Source organism: Rhododendron vialii, chromosome 5a, assembly GCF_030253575.1.
Source record: "Rhododendron vialii isolate Sample 1 chromosome 5a, ASM3025357v1".
Classification (NCBI taxonomy): domain Eukaryota; kingdom Viridiplantae; phylum Streptophyta; class Magnoliopsida; order Ericales; family Ericaceae; genus Rhododendron; species Rhododendron vialii.
Window position 1 is genome coordinate 125,374 of NC_080561.1, and position 24,480 is coordinate 149,853.

At 39.4% G+C, this 24,480-nt stretch overlaps 2 protein-coding genes across 11 annotated transcripts in view; one reads left to right on the plus strand and one right to left on the minus strand.

Annotated features, from left to right (window-relative positions):
• Window positions 1–7,757, plus strand: LOC131327282 (uncharacterized). Of its 5 annotated transcripts, none has more exons than XM_058360360.1 (7): window positions 59–1,003; window positions 1,515–1,612; window positions 2,329–2,353; window positions 3,869–3,934; window positions 4,066–4,200; window positions 4,864–4,969; window positions 5,091–5,748. In XM_058360360.1, the coding sequence occupies exons 1-7, from the start codon at window positions 415–417 to the stop codon at window positions 5,293–5,295; spliced, it is 1,224 nt and encodes a 407-aa protein (XP_058216343.1). In that variant the 5' UTR covers window positions 59–414; the 3' UTR covers window positions 5,296–5,748. The 5 variants fall into 5 exon arrangements, 4 of the variants coding, with proteins under 4 accessions (XP_058216344.1, XP_058216345.1, XP_058216343.1 ...); XR_009200256.1 differs by having other exon boundaries at window positions 66–1,003; window positions 3,869–3,989; window positions 5,091–5,230; XM_058360361.1 differs by lacking the exon at window positions 4,864–4,969 and having other exon boundaries at window positions 1–1,003; window positions 3,869–3,989.
• Window positions 6,750–24,480, minus strand: part of LOC131327279 (alpha-aminoadipic semialdehyde synthase) — a 24,466-nt gene continuing 6,735 nt past the window's right edge. For 3 of the 6 annotated variants that reach the window (XM_058360352.1, XM_058360353.1, XM_058360354.1), the window contains exons 8-25: window positions 22,398–22,473; window positions 20,428–20,599; window positions 19,534–19,630; window positions 19,254–19,420; window positions 17,329–17,386; window positions 17,027–17,167; window positions 16,066–16,413; window positions 15,426–15,506; window positions 14,090–14,155; window positions 12,893–13,010; window positions 11,317–11,446; window positions 10,433–10,512; window positions 8,834–8,992; window positions 8,303–8,540; window positions 8,027–8,135; window positions 7,365–7,526; window positions 7,209–7,278; window positions 6,750–7,006 (exon numbers count right to left, since the gene is read on the minus strand). In XM_058360352.1, coding sequence (XP_058216335.1) covers window positions 6,954–7,006; window positions 7,209–7,278; window positions 7,365–7,526; window positions 8,027–8,135; window positions 8,303–8,540; window positions 8,834–8,992; window positions 10,433–10,512; window positions 11,317–11,446; window positions 12,893–13,010; window positions 14,090–14,155; window positions 15,426–15,506; window positions 16,066–16,413; window positions 17,027–17,167; window positions 17,329–17,386; window positions 19,254–19,420; window positions 19,534–19,630; window positions 20,428–20,599; window positions 22,398–22,473 — 2,325 coding nt within the window. In that variant the 3' untranslated portion in view covers window positions 6,750–6,953. Of the gene's footprint in view, window positions 7,007–7,208; window positions 7,279–7,364; window positions 7,527–8,026; window positions 8,136–8,290; window positions 8,541–8,833; window positions 8,993–10,432; window positions 10,513–11,316; window positions 11,447–12,892; window positions 13,011–14,089; window positions 14,156–15,425; window positions 15,507–16,065; window positions 16,414–17,026; window positions 17,168–17,328; window positions 17,387–19,253; window positions 19,421–19,533; window positions 19,631–20,427; window positions 20,600–22,397; window positions 22,474–24,480 lie in introns of those variants that run through there. The other 3 variants (XM_058360358.1, XM_058360355.1, XM_058360356.1) reach the window with 3 other exon arrangements.

The window sequence follows — 24,480 nt, forward strand, 5'->3', positions numbered from 1 at the left end:
ATTTTCTTTCCTCTTTCTCTTTCAACTAAACAATGGAAGGAAAATTTTATAAGTTTTCCTTCTTTCTCCTTTCCTTCCCATGGTTCCAAACATAGCCTTATATTAATCGGTCTGTGGATGCTGTTGCCGGAGGCATTTACTAGTACTTGGGTAGGGCTATCATCCCCAGTTTCACGGATCGCCTCTGAAGGAAGCTGTTGAAGTCAGGAAATGCCATTGGAGATATCCAACAACGGTACCCTTTCTTGCCGTCGTTGTCTTTGATACTGCGGAGGTGGGAAGACTAATCGTGCATAACTCTTTCAATTTCCTTCTTTGGACGCGCATGGAAAGAGTCTCTTCCTTGAAGTGAGAGATAGGAATAGAGGGAGGTAGTTTGTGTCGGATGCCTCAGAGAGAGTGAAAGATCTCGTTATGATAAAGTGGCAAAGCCGCCTAGGTTCGTCGTTATTGTTTCGTCCGCACCACCACCGATTGGGGGATTGTTGTTTAATGGCCGCCGCCGCCGCCGCCTCTTCGCTGTTTCAAGGCACAAACGATCCATTGCTGTTAGTACGATCCACAACATTGCACGCCCTGCATCACCATCTACGAAACCGCTATCATGCTTCCCCAAACCTAATTCAGCGCTTTCGTTGTTATCCATTTCGTAGCGGGTCGGAACTAAACGGAAGATGTGGCCTTAATGGGCTGAGTCTCGAGGGTTGCTCCTTTTACAGTCTGGATCATCTCTGTAAAAGGATTGACAGCAAAATAAACAACAGCAACAGCAACTATCACCATCATCATGATGCATTTCGGAATGCTAGGGCATTTGCTCCGAGCCTGCACCCACAGCTCGTTTGTGATTCTGAGATTAGACTAGAAGATGATGACCGCTGGAATGGTGCTGCGGCTAGATTGGAAAACGGTTGCAGTGGCACATACCACCGTGGGAACCCCCTTGGTTATCCAGAGCTAACAAACACGGAAAAAGTAGTCGTTGCTGTTGATGTGGACGAGGGTATCTCTATTACCTAGTAACGTATTACTTGCATCATCTGTATCCTTCTATTCCAGTCTCTTTTACCCGCATTGGACATCCTTGTAATTTCATTCTCTCAGCTGTGCATTTCATTTGAAACTCACAACAATGTTTAAGTACGGTTGAAACAGTTACCCTTCCAATGGGATTCATTTCTTCAGCATTCCCTCGTCCATATTGCCATTTCTAAAGTCAATTCCTTGACTGGGCCGTAATCTAAGACTTCTGCTCATCCTACCTGTAGTTTAGAACTTTAGTGCTTTCTGACTCACACTCCCAAGGACTTTCTAATTCCCAAGGAATCTATCATCCCCACTTCTAGCCTGGGTTCCTGTTTTCTGAGGGTCACTAGTGGATGCTCCTTAATATTTGCTATTTGACAGGATGTGCATCAAGCTATCAACTGTTTGCAAATGTTTTTATTCTGCATTCAACCTTGCTAATATTTTCATGCTGATAGATATTTGTTTTATGATTCATCGGCATGCAGTTCTTGGAAACTTCATATCAGCTCTGAATAGGTTTATTGCAGATCGTTACTCTTTGGATCACTCTGTTTCGGAGTACCATGTCTATGAGTTCTTCAAGGTATATCATATACTGGCCTTCAAATTGGTCTTGTGTCATGTGAGCTAGCAAAATGTTCTTCAAGTGGTATTATGGTTTTCTCATTCTTGAACTAGTAATGTTTGTAAGCATCGACTCAAGATCAGTATGGCGGAAGCTGGTTTATGTATCTCACCTTTTCGTGTTTAATTTATGATGTAACCCTATTGGAGGAGAAATTTCAATTCTTTTCTTTGGTACTATGTTCATGTATTTTTTTATCTTGCTTCATTACTAGCTACTAGCTTGTATGTAAGTCAAATCTTAATTCTTTGCGTACACTTCCAAATAAAAAGATTTCGATTATAATTGTTATGAGTATTTGTTACTTCTAACAGGAGCCTACTTGACTAGCTTGAGCAAAGTTTGGAAACTTCGCATTTCTGTTTGGGCTACAATAATTGGGGACTAAATGGGTTCTGTTATTGTTGTTGTTGTTTGGGCTACAATAATTGTAATGGTTTTGACTTTGTCATTGTGCTGAGGAAATTATTTTCTATGAAGGAACTTGCATGGAATAGTTTCTTGCCAATCCCTCAACATTAACACAACTCTTTAGTAAGTTTTAGACCGGTTATGGTGTGAAACTTGTGAGCAGAGCCATAAGTTGAATTGTATTGCCCTCGCTCTTTTGGCTGGGTTCAGAATATATGAACTTTGTTGTTCAAAGTTTGAAGTTTCTTTTATTTCCGTTGCAGATATGGAACTGCTCCCGTGATGAAGGTATTACCATTCTGTTTTGCTTTGTCTAATTTGTATCACAGCCATTGTTCTAACTTCAATGCTCAAACATACGATTGGCCTCCAAAAAAAGCTTCTTCTTTGGTAATGCTATAGAATTCTCTGGAAACAGCACTTGGGCTTAAGTAGTTTGGCCATGTTGGTAGGCTCCAACAAGTTGTTTGGTCTGTAAAGGGTGGGTTGTTACAAATGGTATCAGATTACTACCCAGGTCTACGTGGTGGGAGCTGAGTGCTACATCATGGCCACCGGGAGAAGGTTGTCGGATCATGTCCTCATTGCGCACTAAAGTTTGTGATTGTGGCACCCAATCTCACATTGGGGTTAGAAGAAGTGTGAATAAAATACCACCAATTACTACCAAATAAGTTGGGCTTAAGCATTTTAGGCCGTGTTGTTAGGATCCAAGAAGTTGTTGGGTCAGTAAAAGGTGGGTCGTTATCCTTCTTACTTCTTCTAAACCACCAATGTGGGAATGGGGTGGCACGAACACCCATTTATTCTTGGTAAATGAAACTTCTTGTTGTAAAATGGTTGCCTTGTGTAACAACCCACGCCAGCTAACCTGCTTACCCTTTGCCTAACCACGTGGCCCAAAAGGTTAGCTAGTCGGCCTTACTTTAGATACCACTCAAGGCTTTCATAACTCCCCTATGTGGGATGTTAGCATCTCTCCACCTTGGCTGCAACGTTCCCGTTGCACCACATGGTCCATCGCTTCCACTCACCAAGCGATGTGTGACAAGTCCTGCCTAAGCACGTCTAGCTCCTCAAGTCATCTCATGTGGGACCTGCCCAAGCATAACAAGCACCTCCAGCTTCTCACTTGTCAGGCCCACCCAAGCATGTCTCCCCGCGGGACTCGCCTCACAACCATCTGTAACAATCCGCGCCGGCTGACCTGTGTACCATTTGCCTAACCACGTGGCTCAAATAGTAGCTGGTCGGCCTAACTTTATACACCACTCAAGGCTTTCATAGCTCCCCGATGTGGGATGTTACACCTTGTGTGACCCTTTTGTAGTTAATTGTGATGATAAAAGTTTTATTTTTTTTGGCTTTCTATGTGCTGTTTACTTTGACCTAAAGAACAAGGCTGGTCAATCTAAACCATGTCTAAAATGAGGGACTTTGGTAACTATCTATGATTCTTGGTGGTGTTATAAATTTCTTTGACATTTCAAAGTACTGCTTTAAAATATGTTGGCATATAATAAACATTCCAGACACTGCATTCTTGTTTTTTCCTCTCTTTGACGACCCAGTGTAGTTTTGTCTACCATATGACCAAGAGGGGAACATGTTCCTGCCGATACTTAAATGCACGTTTCCTCGAAAACCTGTTTTGCTTATTGTTGCCTTGCTAGAGAAGAGGAGTAGGTCCATGATTCAAGCAGAGTAATGTTTATTTTATTTTCTTTAGTTGGATGCCTAGATATTTGTTGACGCTCATATATGGTGGACAAAATTTCAATTTTGCTATTATTGCTGTGGCAGCTGATAGCCGTGTGCATGAATTCTTCAAGACATCTTATTTCAAGACAGGGATTCATCCAATTCCAGGTGCACGGCAGACTCTTCAGAAGTTGTCAAGATTTTGTAACTTATCAGTTGTGACGTACGTATGCCCACTGATATGTTTTGGCCAATGTAACTTTTAAACTGAGCACTAAATGATTGAATTAACTTCTTAGGTCGCGGCAGAATGCAATTAGAGACGTCACGATCGAGTGGATTGAGAAGCATTACCCAGGGCTGTTCCACGAGATTCACTTTGGAAACCACTTTGCTTTGGAAGGGCACTCTAGACCTAAATCAGATATTTGCAGGTATACCCATGACTGCTTTTTGTTTTCCTATTTTTGAAGCATTTCATGGTCTCAATTCTGTTTTGGGTTATTAGCTCTTTCCCCCTATATTATATATTCGAAGATGGACATTTATACTTTGTTAGGATGTGTGAAGACTCCACTACCTGGGGCAATATTTTGCCGGTATGTCACTGTTAGACTTGTCCCACATTGCTCATCTAAGCCACCCAAGCTTGGTTAATAAATTCTAGAGGCTACTCCACCTATTGCCAATTGGTTTTAGGTTGGAATCCTCCTAAAAATCTAACATGGTATCAGAGTTAGGTCTTGGGTGGCCTCACCTCTTGTGGGAAAGTCTTTGTTATCTCTGTAGCCCGAGTCAGTCAGTCAGCTCTTGGTCTGTCACCTCCACGTGCATCCGGGCTGCACGTGAGGGGGAGTGTTAGACTTGTCCCACATCGCTCATCTAAGCCACCCAAGCTTGGTTCATAAATTCTAGAGGCTACTCCACCTATTGCCAATTGGTTTTAGGTTGGAACCCTCCAAGAAATCTAACAGTCACCCTATATTTTTTCTTGGCAATTCGAAACTGATCCCACCAGTTGCAACCTTAAGTCGCATGGCTGCACCATAAATTGGAGCTCTCTACCACAGACGTTTCACACAAACTTTTGTTTGCAGGGAGGGAGGTCCAAAGGATTTTTGCTCTTAGTGGGAGTCGAACTAGAGGCGTGTGCTTGGAAAGCACTTACCTCTGCCCTTCTTACCACTTGAGCTATCCTTTGAGGTGTATGTCACCCAGTTATTTGTTGGCTCTTGAATATGTTAATGCGTGAACTCATTACCAGACTCTCGATGGAATTTACATAATTGTTAACAGCTTTGTTTCGGTCATCTTTTTCTGCCAGGTCATTGGGAGCGAAGGTTTTGATTGATGATAACCCTAGATATGCCTTAGAGTGTGCTGAAGTTGGAATTAGGGTCCTACTTTTTGATTATGAGAACTCATATCCTTGGTGCAAGATAGAGTCTGTTAATCAACATCCCCTGGTCACGAAGGTTCACAGTTGGGAAGAAGTGGAGCATCAGTTAATTTCCTCGACTGTTTTATAAATCTGTTTTCGGTAGCTGGTTCAGAGCACTATTCTTTCTCTGCTTTTGATAACTTGGTGTTGGGCCTAATGGACTAACTGATCCGGGGGCAACCCTACCGTCCATTTGGGGGGCCAATTATTCTCTCTTGAAGTCAATTCTTGTTCACAACATACATCGGAGGAAATGCTAAAGGAACTGAACTTTCACATATGGTCTCTGAGGAAGCAGCTCTAGAACAGTTGAATAGGGTCGTTGGATTGTGGCGTAGGTAGTACTAATAGGTAAGAGGGAGAGATATGATGTTTTCAATTTTATGTCTCTCCTGTTTCATTTTATGTTCTCATTCTGAAGTTCATGGAAGGAAACGACATCATGGATTGATAGGTTGTGATTAGAGCACCAATTTGTCTTTTTTTTATTAAATGTTCCAATTTGGAATACATCAATGCCCAATGGTTATGGATTCAATAATCGTACTCCCTCCAACTCACAATCTTAATCTGCTTCGAGAATTTTGATTTCACGAGATTAGGTTTGTAGTGCCAAAGTTGAAACATATACATTGAAGCTCAAGGCAATGTCTTCCGGGTGTAATGAATAAGCGAGCCCGTCTATAAATTGCATTTTGTTTTTGAAACAGTTTGGTACAGCTCAGAAATCCTTCAGAGAGAGAGAGAGAGAGAGATCTGCATAGTCCCCACCATGATGTTGATTGTCACCATGATCAATCCCCAGATTTCCCACCATGATCTTGTTTATCACCACGATCAATCCCCAGATTCCCCACCATGATCTTAATTGCCACCATGAATTGATTATGCTGGAAAGAATGCTTTGCCCAAGTTCCCTCTACAAATCTTGGAATTTCTATGATCATGTTAACATGGTAATTTACTTTAATCCCTGCTTTCAGCCGACAGATTTATTCCAAATATCTTTTTCAAGCAAATCGATTTTGGCAATGTCTTTGGGTTTATTGTGTTGACCTCCTTAGGATGATACATTTTAGTTTTAGGATATTTATTTATTTGCTTCCGCACTTAATAAAATATTTTTGGTAAAAGTACTAATTGATTCCAGTATTAACTATTAAGTATGCCTTTTTTGATCCACTTTGATATCGCGTAGAAACTTTATGTCCATCTCAAAACCAATTGGCAATGATTGGAGAGGTCCTAGATGTTATTAAGTGATCACCCATTTCACTCCCAAGCAATATGGGATTCATTTCCTTAACATTCCCCCTCACGTGCAGCCGCGTTTGAGGTCTGTCACATGTGGCCACTTTTTGGGTCCTATCATTGTGCAACCTTTTCGCTGGCCTGTCATCGCGGGATGTAGATCATAAATTTTATAAAATGTGTGATGAAATGGGCCCCGCTCTGATACCATGTAGAAACTTTATGTCCATCTCAAAACCAATTGGCAATGAGTGGAGAGATTTCAAATGTTATTAAGTGAGGATCGTATAATTAGAGGGCTATAATGGCAGCATATTCAAAAGTCAGACTAATCCTCTGTCCATAACTTGTGTCCTGAATCTCTTTGTGGGTAAAAGATTAAAACCACTGCGGTACTGTAACAACTTCTCATTTGTAAATCTTAAGTACACCACCACTATTACATTATCATATGTGCATGTTAACAGGAAGTAGGGATGCATGAAGCAATCCAAGTCAGTCCATCTTCTCCAGCAACTTGATCCCATAAGCTTGCAAGATGTCCAGTGCTGCAAACATGAACTGATAGTCAAAACCAGAAACGCGAAGGATAGTTCAACTTCGAAGTACCCTTGTGTAGCCCAATGTCTTTCTTTCCATGTCATGCCATTTGAAACGTTGGGAGCAATCTCAATACTCAAAATGGAAACTAGGGACGCAATAGGTGTCCAACACTACAATCAGATTCAAACAAGTGATTTTCAAAATTACCTGGAACATAAACTTCAGGCTCGATGGGCCTTAAGACACCCCTTGTCTTGATCTTATCTGCAAGTAAGAGCTGTGGCATTTGAAACAACGTTATTTAGTTCCAGATTTGATTAAGATCTAGGGGGAATAATACAAGGATGTCAAACAAGTGGATACCAGAGCTCCGATGGCTGCTGGAATCCCAACGGTAAAAGCCATAGCTGTGGTGGTTTTCCCATTCTCGGTCCTCCCAAATTCCAGAAGAGTGGCCCTATGGTTCTCTGCCGGTCGGCCATCTGGAAATTCTACCTCTAGTTCATGGTGCAAAAGCACCATGTCCTGACCACAAAAAAAGAGCCGACTTTCATTCAAATGTTGACCTAAAAAAAAATGCATATATATATACACACACACACACACTCGACAATACTTCGTTCATTTATCTCTTGTTTAGGTGCAGATGCTGACATATGCTGCTACTGGGGTACTACAGATGCTAATTCGGTGACAAGGCAATTGCTTTTGAGAAACAGAGAGGGGTGAAGAAGTTATGCCGTCAAGTTTAAAATAGTGCAGGATCAGATCTCCCCAACGCCAAAAAAACACAAAAAACAAAAAACAAAAAAAGAGCTCCTTTCCCTGTTCTGCCAAGTGGTATTGCATATTGCTAAATGTGCCGGTCACTAGTGTCTACTGCAATAAACAATGATTAGGAAAAGTATTGCGTAACTTCTGACACTAAGAAAACTGGTCCAAACACTGTAGGTTGATTGACTAAATTTGGAAGAGGAATATGAGCGTTTCAAAGCTGTTGCATAGTTTATAGATAACAATTTTACATGTTCTGTGCTGGAGTATGCTAGCCTTTCTTCCATGCGGAGACAGATAACATCAAATGCACTTCGACAAGATAGAGGAATTTCAATCTCTTCATGCAATCCCAAAAATCTGATCCAAAATTAAAGTCAAAACTTTAGCCACTCAAACTACACTATATGGAATAAAGACAAGTAAGTTAGCTAGTACATAAACAAGAAAATATGACCGGAGTTCAGAATGTTTAAATATGCTGCAGGCTTCAGCACTTTGACAAAACCCTATACCATTGTGCTTACATGATTGTTTTGGCTGTCTTTGATGCCATTTCTTGCTCTTTGCACAATCCAAGTCCAAGAATCATTTCCATGACACCATTCTCTCCCATTACTTTTCCCGCCAGATTCCGACTTTGAGCGCCAAGAAGTCCAAGCAGGAATGACACATATGTGGGTCTCTTTTCGTATTCGAGTGCTAGATGAGGTTCCGTATTAAAAAAACCAATTCTTGCCAATGTCTCCATTGTTTCAGAAAATCCTGCACATAAAAATAGCTGGTAAGCTACAAAATTTTAGATGCCATAAATGACGAAAATAATGAGAACTTGCGGAGCTTGTCAAGGATAACTACACACAATGGCCATTTAAAATTTGGCCTTGTAGAGCCTGATTTCATTCTCTGCTGTTGCTTTTTGGATTGCTGAGATTCAGGGTAACAATCACATTACCATTTAGATGCATTAGTCCTTTGGACAATCATGCCAACTACTGCGTTTGTAAAGCTTATTCTCAAGAAGAAAATGCTAATTGGAGTTCAAACAGACATCTTGCCTTCATAACGGAGGGTTCCACGAAATATGGAGGATGCTTCATGTCCTATTCCATATAGGTCACCATAAGTCAAAGAATTGCGATTGGGAAGACACTCCAACGCAAAAGCTGGAAGATCAGGTACCCGGAATCTCACGGCTGAACCATAGAGATCATTCCCTGCAAGTTCATACCATTAAGATATATTTTTCTTCCAGATACACTGAAGATAATTCTTCAATGAAAGTTACAGTGATGTTACAAGAATCAATTTCACTCTATATCTCTCACTCTCTGCAGGCGCGTTATTCTTGCGTGCGGGTGTGTCATGTTGAGAAATCAGCCAAACCAACAAACACACAGGCACGAAGAATAGTCAAGAACAGAATACAGAATGCAAGACATAGAGATTTTAATGTGGTTCCCCAACTGTGTAGTTAGTACATCCCTCCCCAACTGTGTAGTTGAGTACATCCCCGAGCGAAGCGCGACCCAAATCTAATCAGGCTTCACAAGCCCAACATGTTTCCCCCCTTGCATTGTTTTCCTCAGTATTATTGGATTTCCTTCCCTTCACATATGGGACTACCAACACTATGTAAGTCAATGGCTGAACCAATGTTAAGTGGTTCGCCACCAACTCATCTAAACAAGCCCAGAAAATGAATGCATTTACAAGGGATCCTGTCTCGCATGTGGAGATGCAACTCAAGCTAAGGTAATAAATGCATACACACACGGAACAAAATACCAATGAAAAGCTAATGGGCGACGAATAGACAAGGAGACTTGAAGTGCAGGACCTCCTGAATCTAGAGATGTAACACCACACCAGTACGTCCACCTTTATTCTATAGAAATTGTTTCTAATTTCTCTCTTCTCTCTGAATTTCTTCTTGTTCTCTTTGCATTGTACTTACCTAGCTTAATCTAAGCCACCAAATATTAGCCTAGAAGGCATGTATCCTCAGAGTTGTAATTGTTATCCCTTTGTACTTTTTTACATTTCCAGTTTCTGTTCATTCCTTTTGATTTTTTCTTCCCCTTCCTTTTTTTTTTTTACATTTTCGTGATCCTCTTGAGACTAGCCAAGTCTTTAAGTTTCTAATATGATAAGAAGATCTAAAGAAGGAGGTGGCAAAGCAAGTAAAGATGAGAAAAAACATGAGGTGTCTTTGTATCGTATGAATATAACGTCATAATACAACCACAACAAATTTCAAAGGATAACACGTCACACCATGCAAATCCTTCTATTTCAATCTTTCCATTCCTTGTACCTCTTGAAATTACTATGTTCTCCCCACATATGTTCTCCGTATCTCATGGTCAATCCATGGTTTCCAATGTCTTATTTCACGGTTGGGATGTTATAAGGGATCTAATACCATGCCAAATTGTTGGCATCTCAAAGTTTAAATAGCTAGAAAGTGCACCCAACAATGTATATCAAGCTTATCGGAATCCACATAATTGCAGATTTACCATCAATGGTATGATCTGTTGCTGGCATGTATGTCTAAAATTATGAATACAGCTGCACTAACATTTTCATAATTATAGGTTCAGGTAGGATTAGTATAGAAACTTATAAGAGATTTTGATAATTCAGTAACTCACCATCAACATGTACTGTTTCCCCATGGGATCTATATGTGGCTGAATTGCGCCCAGCTAGAATAGCTCCCGCTGGATTCCAACTGAAATTATTATGTAATAAAAGACTTAGTAGCAGCCTTCCTTCATTGTACTCTAGGACTTGAAGATAAAACTAAAAGCCTAAACTATCCTGTGGGGAAGGCAATAAGTCAATGTTGATAAGACATAATCTCATGGAGAACTTCCTCATGCAAAATTTTGGCAGCCCCAGATCAGATGTGTATAAAGGAAATCAAGACCATTCAGAATTGCAGTGGATGATGATTATGAGTAAGCAATATTCTGTTGCTTATAGCCTGTTGATCTTCGAGTCGTAGTCTGTATTTGAATCTTAACATTGGAAGAGATGGGATTTGCTATTATAATTGCAAATTACAACAATCTAACCAGGAATTTCTCTTCTATATTTTTTTAACCCAACAAAAATATTTATGTGAGATCTAAATTAAAAGAGTATGGAGTCAAAGACATTGCCAAGCGCAGCAGGCCATACAGAAAAATGTCACACAAAATGGGTGGAGGCAAGATATACAGGTACAAAGCCTCTTCGGTTGACCGCCACTTTCTTAGGCAAAGACCCACAGCCATATTCATCTCAAGGTAGCTTGGAACCTTGACAAAATAGCACAGTACCCTGTTAAACCTACACTTTAGTGTTGAATCTCCATTTAGAGATCCACTTCTTCAATCAAAGTGGTGACCACTACTGTTATCTCATAATGGAAAGGAGTTTCTTGCTTCCTAATGCATATTAATGGAGTGCGTTTCCATATTAATTAGAAATATCAACTACATACTATCCCAAGTTTCAACAATTTCCAAGTTTGTGGAGTTCCAGAAATCACCTGAATTTGTAAGCCAATGGGTTATTTGCAGCCGCTGGGGATGGGAGCCCCCCACAATAAGAAGTAAAAGATCTAATCCTCCCCCTCCTGACATGTGCTTGGTTAATTATTTTCATTGCCATCATGTGATCTGAAGCATCCGATGACAACAATTAATCACAAGAAATGTATTGGTACTGGAATTGCCAAGCAATGTCCTTCCAACAGCCATTATTCAGCTAATGAGATGAAAAGAAAGAAAAATGGTGGTCAAAATGATCCTTATAAGGGTGTTCCAATTTCCAATTACTGAGCCCCCCCTCCCGCCCCGGATGTTTTTTGTGGTGGTCAAATTTGTGGCTTTGGTATTTGTTATGTAACCAAAGGGTAATTATTATGTACTTGGTCCATATTAACAACAAAATTAGTATTGGGGAAGACAAAAGATTTCTCTTTTCTACTGTCCCACTGCCACAGTTTAATTCACTCTCCTCCTTTTCTCCTCCTTCATTCTTCACTCTACTACTGTCCCACAGTTTAATTCACTCTCCTCTTTTTCTCCTCCTTCAATATTCACTCTACAACTTCTAACCTTCACGTCCGACGACTACTGCTCATAATATTCCCTCAAGGATCTGATTGTTATTTTCCATTCTCAGTATCTCTTTTTATTTCCTGTACGTGAACTTTTTTTCGTAAATTTTGTGAAATATTCCTCATGTTCGACTGAATCTGAGAATAACCAGGAAAAATTTAAACTATCTTATAAGTTGGTTTGACAATATTTCCCTATTCTGACATTTTTTTACCAGAAAACAGGCCTTTTCTCAGAAAATTAACTTGAACCTCATCTGAGCAAAGCCATGGTCTGGAAAGCTTCATATACCAATTCGCGTGTTTTAAAGAATCTCCTTGACTTTTGTGAGGTTTCAAAGAGATTTAACACACAAAAAAGAAGGTGTGGCAGTGATGTTTCAAGTCTTGTACGAAGGTTTCTCCCTGGAAATCCTCAACCTTCTCCCTGCCGGCCCTTGAGTTTCTACTATTCCCCCAAGACTTTGGGTGAGTTTGTTTTCTCCATGCTCCTAAACATCCTCGAGGTAAGTAAGATCTGAAAGCCTTCAACAGTATTTTCATTGGTTTTTGTGCTACCCAAAAGGGCTAAAAATGCTATACTTGAACACCTGCAAAGCGTTTGTTACTATGGGTCAGGGTTTTAAATCGCCATCGAGGCCTTGGTATCGGTGATACGTGGCCATATCACCAAACATAGGAGAGTGTAGGCCATTATATTCCTAAATATCCTTATTCGAAGACAAAAAAATTGGAAATTTGACACATCTGATTTGGATGTTGAACATTTGTCCCAAGAGTCTCGCCTTAGACACCGGTATGTGATCTCCGGCAAGGTGTCCATGCTGCATAATTATCGAGTTTAGGGTTACTGAGGTTGAACTTCAAAGAGGAATATGCAGAGAAACATGGTCTAGAAGCCCAGGAAAAATGTGTCCAATATAAATTGCCTATGCCTGGGTTGAAGCCCATCTCACCAAGAATAGTAATGAAGACAAGAAGAAAATGTTCTGACATACATTACCTATGCCAGGGTCTAAGCCCATCTCACCAAGAATAGTAATGCCAGCACTCTTTGCTTCTCCATCAAGCTTAGACATAGAATCATCAACATAGCTAGCAGTGATGAGATGTTTCCTCAGCTGCATTGAGAGATATGGTCGTAGCATGTTCTTAGTAGAACAGGGAAAGTAAGAAAATGGTTAGGGGGTCAACATAACTTGGTGTTAATATTCTGCAACCCATCATTAATGCACCACTTGGGGACGCTCAATCCCTATCACTTACCACTTGTTCGTAGACTTAGTTGATAACTAATCAGAATGAATACCTAAAATGCATACGAAAAGGATAGACATTCACACACCAAAATTTTCGAATATCAGGACACAGGAATTGCAGACACGTGGAGATAAGTAAACACTGCCCAATGTGTCAGGATTAGAAGTCTTAAGTATTCAAACTAGAGGTCTTCTAAGATGTTTGGGCTCCAAAAAATAAGAAAGCCTATGGGAGCGTTTAACAGAATTCACAGTTTCTTTAATCTTTGGTATTTAGTTTTTCTTTAAAGCTTGTTGCTTGTGCCAAGACCCTGGCAGAATCTGAGTAATTGTTCAGTTAGCTGAAATTACTGGATCTATCCATCCTTCCCTAGTTCAAGTCTTTGCACCCTTTTAAGGATAGATCGTGGTATAGTTGGCGGTGTTCTCACCACAATAGACAAGTGCAGTAAAGGTTGTGGTAATAATTACTCCGTACTACTTTACTAGTACAAAGAGCATGTCTTATCTTCTTAAAACAGAGCATAGAATCTACGAAGGTTATGCAGAAAAGCTTTCAATTCGTCCTTATTATTCCATCATTTGCATGCAAGAGTTGAGCAAGAAGTGTAGTTCAATCTAAGCAAAGGGACTCCAACTTTTGAAGGCTGAACCCCATGAAAAGGATAAAAAAACCAAATACTGGTAGAAGCGCGCAAACATGGTGGATATCTGTAAAACAAGGAACAAAAGTGAACTAGAATACTTCCTTACTACTAACCTGATAATTAACTCAAGAAGCATTCTATAAATAACAAATTAGCCATTTGTTGGAAGGATTCATAATGCTAAGATTATTGGCGTAGCTTTAGTTTTTTGGTGTTTCAGTAGGCCCTAACTGGTCTGTAATGATGGGAATGAGTTATTGATAACAGAAATTCCATGGAGGTAGGTTGTAATACCTGAATACATGCATTTGCTATGATTCTGTGGCATCTAGGAGGCAATAAACTGATAACAATGTCAACCTGCATCAGGTGAATGGAAGACATCCACAATGTAAGGCAATGATCAAGTCTAACTGAGCTTAAACATGATTCTGTTGAAAGGAGCAACGAGTTGACACTCTGGTACAATTGACAGATCTACCCTGGTGACTTTATTTTTCCCATGTGGAAAGTATCAACATGTATGAGTATTGGAATCCTCATTTAGGAATTGGCAAAAAAGAAAATAAGTTATTCTCCCAAGTTGAGGGTCCAATCATGGAATAAGTTTTTAAGTCTGCAATTTATGACCATTTGTGGCAAGGCCCTGATTAGAAGCATAACTAGGGAAGAGAATAATAACTCTCAGTCTGGATAGCCATTTGAGGTGCTCTTTGACTCTAGCCAGAGGTAACATTTGAGACCACCAAGCTGCAGCATCCCGATAGGATTAAGAGTTACCCTAATCGTTTTTTATCGGGAAAAGTGTTACATGTTGCCTGTTCTGTGCATGTCATATCATGTAATGACGCATCAGGTAGGCTAGTACTGACGAGACCCCATATTGGGTACTTAAGGGATGGCCGACAGCTTTCATAGCACTGATAGCTGGGGAGATTGTTAGATAGTTTGATATACATTCTTGGCCCCATTTCCGAACAGCTTAAGCTTTTGGAACTACTGGAAACTTAACATGGTATAAGAGCTCCGGTTGGGATAGGTCTTGGCCTCTTGGGTTCTAGTCTCTCTGACATTTATTCTCGGTTTACATTATGCTTCTCCCCTTCGTATTCTGTTTCATTCTATCTATGATAATTTGCATCTCTACGAGCAAGACAGGGTTGAACGCGAGGGAGGATGTTAGATAGCTTGATATACATTGTTGGGCCCATTTCCTAACAGTTAAGCATTTGGGACTACTGAGAACTTAACAAGGATACCCCAATGGACACACGGGAGTGGAGCCCTTAAATCCCCACATGTAGGAGGCAATGATTAACCATAAAGGAGCACAGTTAGCATACGCAGACATGTGGAATGAAAAATGAAAAGTCATCCCACTCAAGTATTGTGAGGCAATCCTTGGGTTGCCACTGGCTTTGTGCAAAACGGCAAGGGTATACACAAGCAATACGACTGGTTTCTACCGGCAGGTGGGACAGCGAGATTCAAGATGCTGCCGATGACTGCACCTGTCTTTGCACCCTTCTTCTAGAAGTTGACTGAGACCTTTAGCGTGAGTTTGTCCATGGCATTAGTAAAAACAATTTCTGATATACTTCCTATCTGAAAGATGAGCAAAATGATCTACCTCTGAAATGTAATTGCAAAGAGTTTGGTGATCCATTATGTCAAGCTGAACTGCTGTGGCATTTACAATACCTTCAGTTATCTGCATTTGGTGCCCTAATCAGGTTAGTTAGTACAACTGCATATAACCAGACACTTATGTAAAGAAGAAAGAAGAGAAATTAGAAGCTTCTGTTACTCTAGAGGCAGCAATAGGACTAATACTAGAATACTGGTAATCACTGTAACAAGAACTGGAGTGATTGTTGATGGTAAACGATACCATCTACCATCTGATCAAGGTAGCACCCATCTGAGCTTCAAGTGAAAGAGAGCTTAGCAACAAAGCATTCTATAAGGAAATTATATCGTGACCTAACTGTAAAAAAGTCAAAATCAATGGCTCTTCAAGATGAATGTGGAAATGTTTCTAACATCTTTTACATGATATAAGCCAAGAAAGAGGTTCAAACAAAATTTGAAAATTCCTTTTATGTCATAACTTATGCTATAGCAGTAGATGGCTTCCTACCCAGGAGGTTTATATTATCTATGAAAGCACTGCTGAGAGTTGAACTTCTAGGTGTTACCAGAAAAATGACAGTTGATAATATGTCAAGGATTACATCAGCTTCAATTCTAGATAATATGTTCAATTGTACCTCTTCTGCATCTTTTAGGTACAGAGATGCAACAATAACTTGAACATCGTTATTCTCTTCAAAATCATCTGGAATGCATGTTTCTAACCATTGTCGAGATGTACCGCTTCCAATGGATGCTAAGAATTCAGCAGCTGGTCGACAGACCCTTCCGGCACCAAGAATCAGGACCACAGTTTTCTTTTTCATGGCATCTTCCTTCTCAAGGTCACCCTTATGGATCTTACCTACCTTAAATGATATCTTATTTGTATCTTCATTTATAAATCCTTGATTTTCACTAGAATTGGCAATAGAAGTTAAAGAATCAATAATTTTATCCAAAATTGCACTATCATCAGCACCAACCTGTCCCAAACAATAAGATAACCAGTGAGAAACTATTGCAGAACAATTTGAATCATACACAAAGAAAAATTAAGAGAAAAGAAAGCCAAAATAACGTAGTACAAAAGAATGTACAGTCTACTTGATCACCATTATCAATAAACTACAGCATATGACCCATGGTTTTAGTACTGACTGGCAGTATTATCCAATGAACAGTTTCCCAGTTGGTGATATGCATCTTCTGCCGGTCAGGATCTCTTTCAATATTGAATGTTTCTAAAGAACCAAAGCCTCGACTCCAGTTTTAATCTGGAGACCTTATTCAATCTTGCATTTAATATGTTGCAAGATACTGCAATAAGCATGAAATTGATATTACACGTCATCTTTTTTTGAAGAATTTAAAGATCTCTCTCTCTCTCTCTCTCTCTCTCTCTCTCTCTCTCTCTCTCTCTCTCTCTCTCTCTCTCTCTCTCAGTGCGCAGCGCACACACATAACCTAAAGCTACGTACAGTGTTCAAACACCATTTTTTCCCCAAAAGATAAGCTGTTAGCACGTTTGTCCAACTATGTCTTTCAATTATCAAACTATCCAACTACAAACCGGGGAAGGGGAAGCTGTAAACTTACTTCAAGTTCTGAATAAGACATAGCATCTGCACTTTGACCCACTTGACACTTAACTAGGTGAAAGGAGCCACCTGCAGCTTCGATAATATCCAAAGCCTCGTTTATGAGAAATTGATCAAACAGATGACCACTCAAAGATACCTGTCAATTTTAAAAAAAGGACTCTAAGGTAGAACATGAGATATAATTTAACAGCAGAAAGACAGACAATGGTGCCTCAAATGAATCTGATTGGCATAACTGGGGAAGTTCTCGAAACGCAATTTGCACATTGGTAGTAAGCCGGAGATGGAGAATCATACCAGTATGTTGTATTTCTTCATACTCGAGGGGCAGTTTGCAATATGTTTTGATATATCTCTGCCAATTAAGAAAGTAACTTCAAATGCAGTACAGAAGAACATTTAGTGAACTGATTTAATGACCTTTTAGAGCATAATGTTTTCTACACAACACTGATTCCCAAATAATCAGATCAAACCATCCCAATAATATTGCTACATTAGTTCTCAACAATCATACCACCTATCCAAACTGAAATGAACAGAAAGAAAAAGAATATATAAGTACATGAATACCTATTATAGTACTCAATTCTAACCATTTCTTTAATCCCAATTACTTTGGGTCAGCTACATGGATCATTTTGCTTCAGTCGGCTCTCTTAGAAGTCATACCCTTGGTTGTGTAAGGCAACGTTGCCTTCTGCACCACCTCACGCATTGTTCTTAGCGTTCCAGCTGTGGAAGTTTGAATCCTCATCTTTCAAAGAGAACAATGCAACACGAATTTTTTTCCTTTTGGAAACTCGAGTTAACCAAAATCCTACCTCCACAAAGATATACAAAAACATGAACAAGTAGACATTGTCTAAAAGTGAACCAACTACCAATTTTATACCTTCAGACGGAAAACTTTAGCTCCTAAATTTGTCAAACTTTAAGCATTGGCAGCGATTAGTTTCGCAATGAAATTCCTAGCTTGTACACCCAAAAGAATACCCCATGTATGATGACTAGTCTCTTCTACCACACACTCTATACTCTGGTCTACAGAAATTCTGAAACCAACCTATCCACAACAAAGGAAATTTCATTTGCAAGGTTGACAGAATTTATCCCTCTGTTGAACTCCCTAAAGGAACCAGAACAAGAATGATCCAAGACAATGGTACTCGATGTTTAGTGCGCACAAAATAGATAATCCCAAATGAACACATTCTATATAGGCCACACCCAGCAAAATTCATTTCCTTTTTAGCTATATCCATGTCCTCTAAATGCGAGACTAAATTATAAACACATCCAAAACTAATGAGTAAGAAATACAACAAATGAAAGGAAAAGAAAATGAAGAACCAAACATATCTTCTGCCTTAATCTTAAAGAATCAGCACAACTAACTTCAACCACATTTCACAAAAATTTCTAAACATGTAGGTTACCCCAATACCTCTCTCTTTCCTTCTCCTGGAAACACAAGATTTTCATGGTCGAGAAAATAAGAATTTGAAGTTCAAAGGACAACCAAATTTGCTTGCACGTCAACTTTTGGAAGTCGCTTTGTAAATTTATAAATTACCCCCAACAATGCCACTTGTTTGTACCCATTCCATCTAACTTCAAACTTTTACACGGTGAACTTTCTTTTATATGTTAGAGAGTTATTTTCAGTTGTTTGGTTGTTTTCTCTATTTAGGGTGTTCTGGTATTTATCTTGATTTAGGGCAAAATGATGTAAACACATATGTGGTAGAGGTTCTCAGTCTTCACCCTAATTCTTCTTTACTCTCCTCTTCCTCTTTCTTATTCAAACCTTGATCAGTATATTTATACCCTCAAACTTTATCAATGTCCATGTCAGTTGTCTCTTTATTCTCGTCAGGTGGGAATAGGAAGGCATATGTCTCAATGTTCTATCTATATTTACATTTCCCTACTTACTTCACCCTTGGCATTCTAACTTTTAACAACTGATTGCTTCAAGTAAGTTGTGAGACTACTTTCCTACTATTTTGACATAACCGCTATTTGGTTCCACAGTTAGAACAAACAAACCGATGCAAAGCAAGTCCAAGAATAAAAGTGTCTTGGCAAACATTTAAGAGAACCCTTGTGCGGATTTCAGGCCTGAGTTTAAAGCTTGAATCTTTTGCACATGTAGCACTTAACCAAGAAAAACTATAGTTCACAGAATATAAAAAAGTCAGTCTCTTTGAACAACTTACTCTAAGTCAGAGTTTCGCATTCGAGGAATATATTCATACAACGGAGTAAGGGCTCCTCCATGTGCTATACAAGCTCTCCGTAAGTGCGCAGGCAACACATCAATGTCTTTCGTAGAGGCCAAACTGCCAATAAATTGGGATAGGATATCCCCAAAATGTTGGGAAGCCTTCCCCACAGTTAACAGCATGTCAGATGTTGCCATTGGGCATTGATTTGACATTCCAAGGATTATAGAACATTGGTTGACAATAAAAAGGTTTAAGGATGAGTTTATCACACCTCTTTCGCAAACTCAGTTGGAAGAATATCAACAGCCAAGCATATCAGACCATTCCCGTCTGTGTCCTGATTGTACGAATCAGTAAAAGGATCATATCTGCAAGAGATGATTTACCAGATTACAAACACAAATAAAAAGCCTTATTAGGATTTGCCGTTAAAAACACCATCGGAAATAAAAGGAACAGGCAACATCAACAAGGTCTCAAATAAACAGAGAGTTGAGTTCCTCCTGGGGTCTCTCAGATAGGATTTTTTTCACCCTTCTAGTTTATGAAACATGAAGGGATTGATTGTATAGCTTTTCCCTTTTTCTGATTCTTTTATCTGTCAGCATAGATTTTGGCCTGTTAAAGTTGTATAGTTTTGCCATGTTTTTGTGGGTGAATGCCCCTAAGATCTTTTAATGTGTTTGAACTTCTATAAAAGTCACTACTTATAAAAAAATAAAAATAAAAATAAAAACATCGACAAGGTCTCAGCAATATGAAAAAGCACAAGTTACACTTCATTGGATAATAGAAAAACCAAACAAGAATTGGACAGGAAATGCTTGGTGAAATGATAGAAGTAGGAGCTTTCAAGAGTGAGGCTGTGGGTATGAATCTGAAGGAAAATGCTTTTTGCAAACAATACATAAAGAAATCAATGGACCTTTCCCAGCATCCACATTTGTGGAACCGATAATGGCAAATGGCCTCGTGAAGTTTAGGTTAAACTCTGCTCATGAACAGACTCCCAAGGTGCTTTCAAGAAAACCTGATATATAAATATCTGCAACCCATGTTCAGGGTTTACGGTTGACAGGGTTCTTAGAGGAAGAAAATGAGTCTAATCCCTAAAGTATGATTATTGCAGAAACTTAAATAATGAAATCAACCGGCAATACAGTACCTGAAGAATGGTGAGTCGATCGATGCACTTTGATTAACAAACTCTATTGAGCCCCCAATATCACAAGTTATATCAGAGATTCCAACTAGAGGGCATCCTTTCCTCATCAGTTCTTGCAGCTGCTTGGTGGTCAACAACCGAGGAAATCTTTTCTCCCAATACATGCAATTGACTGCAGACAGAAACTAAATTCAACTCAACTCAACAAGCTTTTGCCTAAATTACCTCTCACAGAAGTTGATATACTCAAGAATATTTGTCACCAAAGCTCCAAAAAGAACTGGGAAGACAAAATGTCATGAAGCTAAGCCACTAGTTCACAACAACTGTTAATGTTAGGTACAATAAAGAGATAGAAAAAGTTACACAAAACAAAACAGGATCGTAGTATTATGTTAATTTCAGAGATCGTCATCAAAGTTGGTAAACAAACCAAACACGTTGTGATTAATCACAGCATCTTGTCATTCATTTCACTAATTTAGCTGAGGGCTGGTTTTCAGACCCCTTCACTAAAGGAGTCATGTGCCAACATATTTTGTGGCTATGAGCTGATGATATAGAAGCACCAGGAGCTACTCACTACAATGTAACAGAATATCAGGGTGAGAAGTTTTGCTTAAATGTGCAAGAATTTTGAAAGAACAAATTTTGTGTGCATAACAATCACCTTAGTGTGTGGCCAATGATTGTCATTGTGGGAGGTCATTTTCTGCTAATGAAGAAATCCAACAACTCCCTTGAGGTTGTCAATCAAATCGCTAGCTTCGGTAACCCCACCCAAAGCTCGATGGTCAGACCGGCAGAGTTTTAGAAGAGTTGTTTCTGTCAAAAGATAGGTGGGACCAATGGGTGACCTGAGGAGACAATCAAGCAAATGTAGAGATGTCTTCAGATAGGCCTTGCCGTGAATGAAGGGGAAAATCCTAACTGATTGAAACAGAACGATTGCAAGGGGCGTGATCCCTCCAAGCCACAGAAGTGCACAGAATCTCTGGTGATTACTATATAACCACGTTCGACATATTGACTGAGGTCAAGTATATCTACTAAAACTGGCTAGCCAAGAAGTAGAGAACCATAAATGGAGAAGGATGACCCCACCTTAAAGCTACACGCATTCTTATCATTGTCCATTTTCTGGTCTATCAGCTCAACTTGCTCCCAAGGCTTACTTAACCATTGGAAGACCGGTCGCTCAAGGCCGTAGGTCCTCTAACCTGAGTGTGTGAGTGCAAGTAGAATTGGATCCGGATTGAATTTAAGAGCTCGACACCATTCATCCAACTCGTCTTGCTGCAGAGCTGGTCCGCACGGTTTATTACCTTCACTTTAAGAACATTTGCCAGTATTTTGCGACAAATGAGATGTCTGTGAAGGTTCAATGGGGCAAATACCCAACCTAGGGAATCATTCAGAAGAAGTGGCCATGAACAAACTCAAAGTTTCAAACCTTTGTTCTCCTGCTCTATAGCCCAACTTTTACCACTTAACCACAGCATGCAATGGCTCCAATTATTTAATATCATATATTTCTTCTTGGAAACTTCAAAAAACTTGATAACTAACTCTCAATAGTGTGGAGATTAATGTTTGTGAGAAGTAGTCTGTTTTCATTTAGCTTTTGTTTTTTCTTTTGGAGTACATCATGTCCTCCTTGAATCTTACTTCCTTTCCTTTACCTTGAATCAGATTTTTTGTCTTATCAATCAAACAAAGGAAAAGAGCGAAATTCTCCTTGGAAGCTTTATATAACCTTAGCCATGAGTTGCCCATAATCATTGACAAAATAGTAGTGGCAAAAAAACAGCAGCACACCAGAGAGTGGGAACTGGTACACATTGTATGTGCTCAACAATATCACCGATAAAGCATAACATAAACCTAATCTTTCATGGGAAAAACTTTCCGCTTGTTTTACTTAAATAGAAGAAAATTAGCAAATTCATGTTGTTTAATAGGAAAAATACCTATAACAGACGCATAGGGAGCTATTTTTTCGTGGAAAATGGGGCTGTAGTGCTCTGGATGTGCGTAGTAGTCAGCCTGAAATAGGATACACAACTCATAGTTAGCAACCTAATAATATAGATACCTGGGATAGGCTAAAGACAGTGCTGATATGTTCCAAATTGAACCTCTTTAGAAAGAAGATCTTCGTCAAAGAGAAAATCACATCAAATATATGCCTAAGCATTTCCAAAGAATATTTTGTCTCAGGAGAAGATTGCGAAACTGTGGGTCAGTAACACTAGTACAATGATTATTTGCCTCACGACTTCAATATCATTCCTAGAGAATGAGAGAGTCATCCAATTTTTTCTCCATATCACACACATTAGATGTCATCAAACTTCAATGTTCTGATTCATAATTAACCCCTATGGGAGACAATTGTCAAGCAGCGGTTGAGACGGAACAATATGAAAAAACCAATCTGGATATTCATCGACAATGTAAAAATCAAAATCTATATATACAAGAATGAAGAAACTTTAACTAAGCGGCAACAGCCTCTCCCGCTTGAGAGGTAAGGTTACGCACATCCAACCCTTCACCAGGAATCACATTTTTGTTTGGATTGAAATTTTAGGACGTCAACTCGATCAATTTAAGAAATTTTTAACACCATGGAAATGCTTCCTCATTGAAGGCAACCCTCCTACCTGATTCATGGGAGGGGTTGTGTCTGCACCAATTCAAAAGTTGGCAAGTTAGAAGTCGCCCACCCACCCAATACACCCAAACAAAACACTCCATATAGAATGGCATTGAATGTCTCAAATGAGCCTTGGATCCTGGCTAAAAATCATGGAACAATAGAGAACCATTTTGAGATATTCTTCCTCATTGATTAACCTTGGATAAAAAATTTGGATTACTACACACATATATCACCCCACCACTTCGCCATTGACTTTCGCTTGATTTTTTGTCTCTTTTTTGTTTAGCCATTTTTCAATTCGATGTAGTTAATGAGTACATTTCAGTTTTCACCTTCACCCGAATTCTCCTTTCATTCTGTGCCTTCTAAGTTGAGCAATTCAAAACCTTAAACTTCTCATTGGATTTCACTGTTGCACCTCCGTTGCTTTGATTTTACAAAATTAATGGAAAATCATGAGCTTGGCACATGGCTTATACACAAGGAAAAAAGGAGAGAAAATACCATCATTTTCTCCCCACACCTACCAACTCCACCTAGGGATGGCAACGGGTAGGGTATGGGTCGGGAGACCCTATTCCACCTCCCATCCCCAATTGAGGAACTCTTCCCCATCCCCACCTCCATATCCAGAAGCGATAGTGGACAATCCACCGTACACGTCTCCCAATGGGGATCGTGTACATTCGGGTAAGCCCATATCCAAACTACTTCAACAAGAAAGAATGATATGATCTAAAAAAATAAAAATTCATGAGTGCTACAACAACAGAAAAGTACTATTTAAATGGAAAATAGAATAGAAGGTCGCAAAAAATACAATTCGCAAACAAAAGACCATATAAAATCATGAATACTTTTTTACCTCTAACTCTAAGCATACATATATAGACATCATATATGTCTCTATACACATATATGTTTGCGTGCGGGTATTCAAAGGCAGGTATCACAAAATCATACCCGCCCCATTATTGAGAGGGAATTTTTTTAGTTCCATCATAACTGCTCCTATTGGGTAAAAGTTCGGATAATATCCACCTCCAAATAGGCGGGGCGGGTACCCCTCAGGTTTGGGGAGAATTGCCATCCCTAGGCTTCACCCCATAGCCATCATTCATGCCGCCTTGCTCCACTCTCTCTATCCTCTTCCTCTTGTGCATTAGGTTGATCATCTGGATGTACTAGTGGCTTTATGAATTTTTGGAAATAGGCATTGTGGAGCTCTCACTTCCACTCTAGGGAACTTAAGGTAAGAAACCTAATTTATTATGTATCAATCACACATTTCATCCATTAAGAAGAAGTGTAAAGGCAAATTGTCCTCAAAATAATGCCAAACATCTTTTACTAGTAGAAGACAAGTGCAGAACATAATTTCCTGTTAG

Coding starts and splice junctions, on each gene's coding strand:
- LOC131327282 (XM_058360360.1), top strand. CDS start 415: ATGATAAAGTGGCAAAGCCGCCTAGGTTCGTCGTTATTGTTTCGTCCG. Junction 1,004..1,514: donor TGCTGTTGATGTGGACGAGG/GTATCTCTATTA, acceptor ATCGGCATGCAG/TTCTTGGAAACTTCATATCA. Junction 4,970..5,090: donor CACTTGAGCTATCCTTTGAG/GTGTATGTCACC, acceptor TTTTTCTGCCAG/GTCATTGGGAGCGAAGGTTT.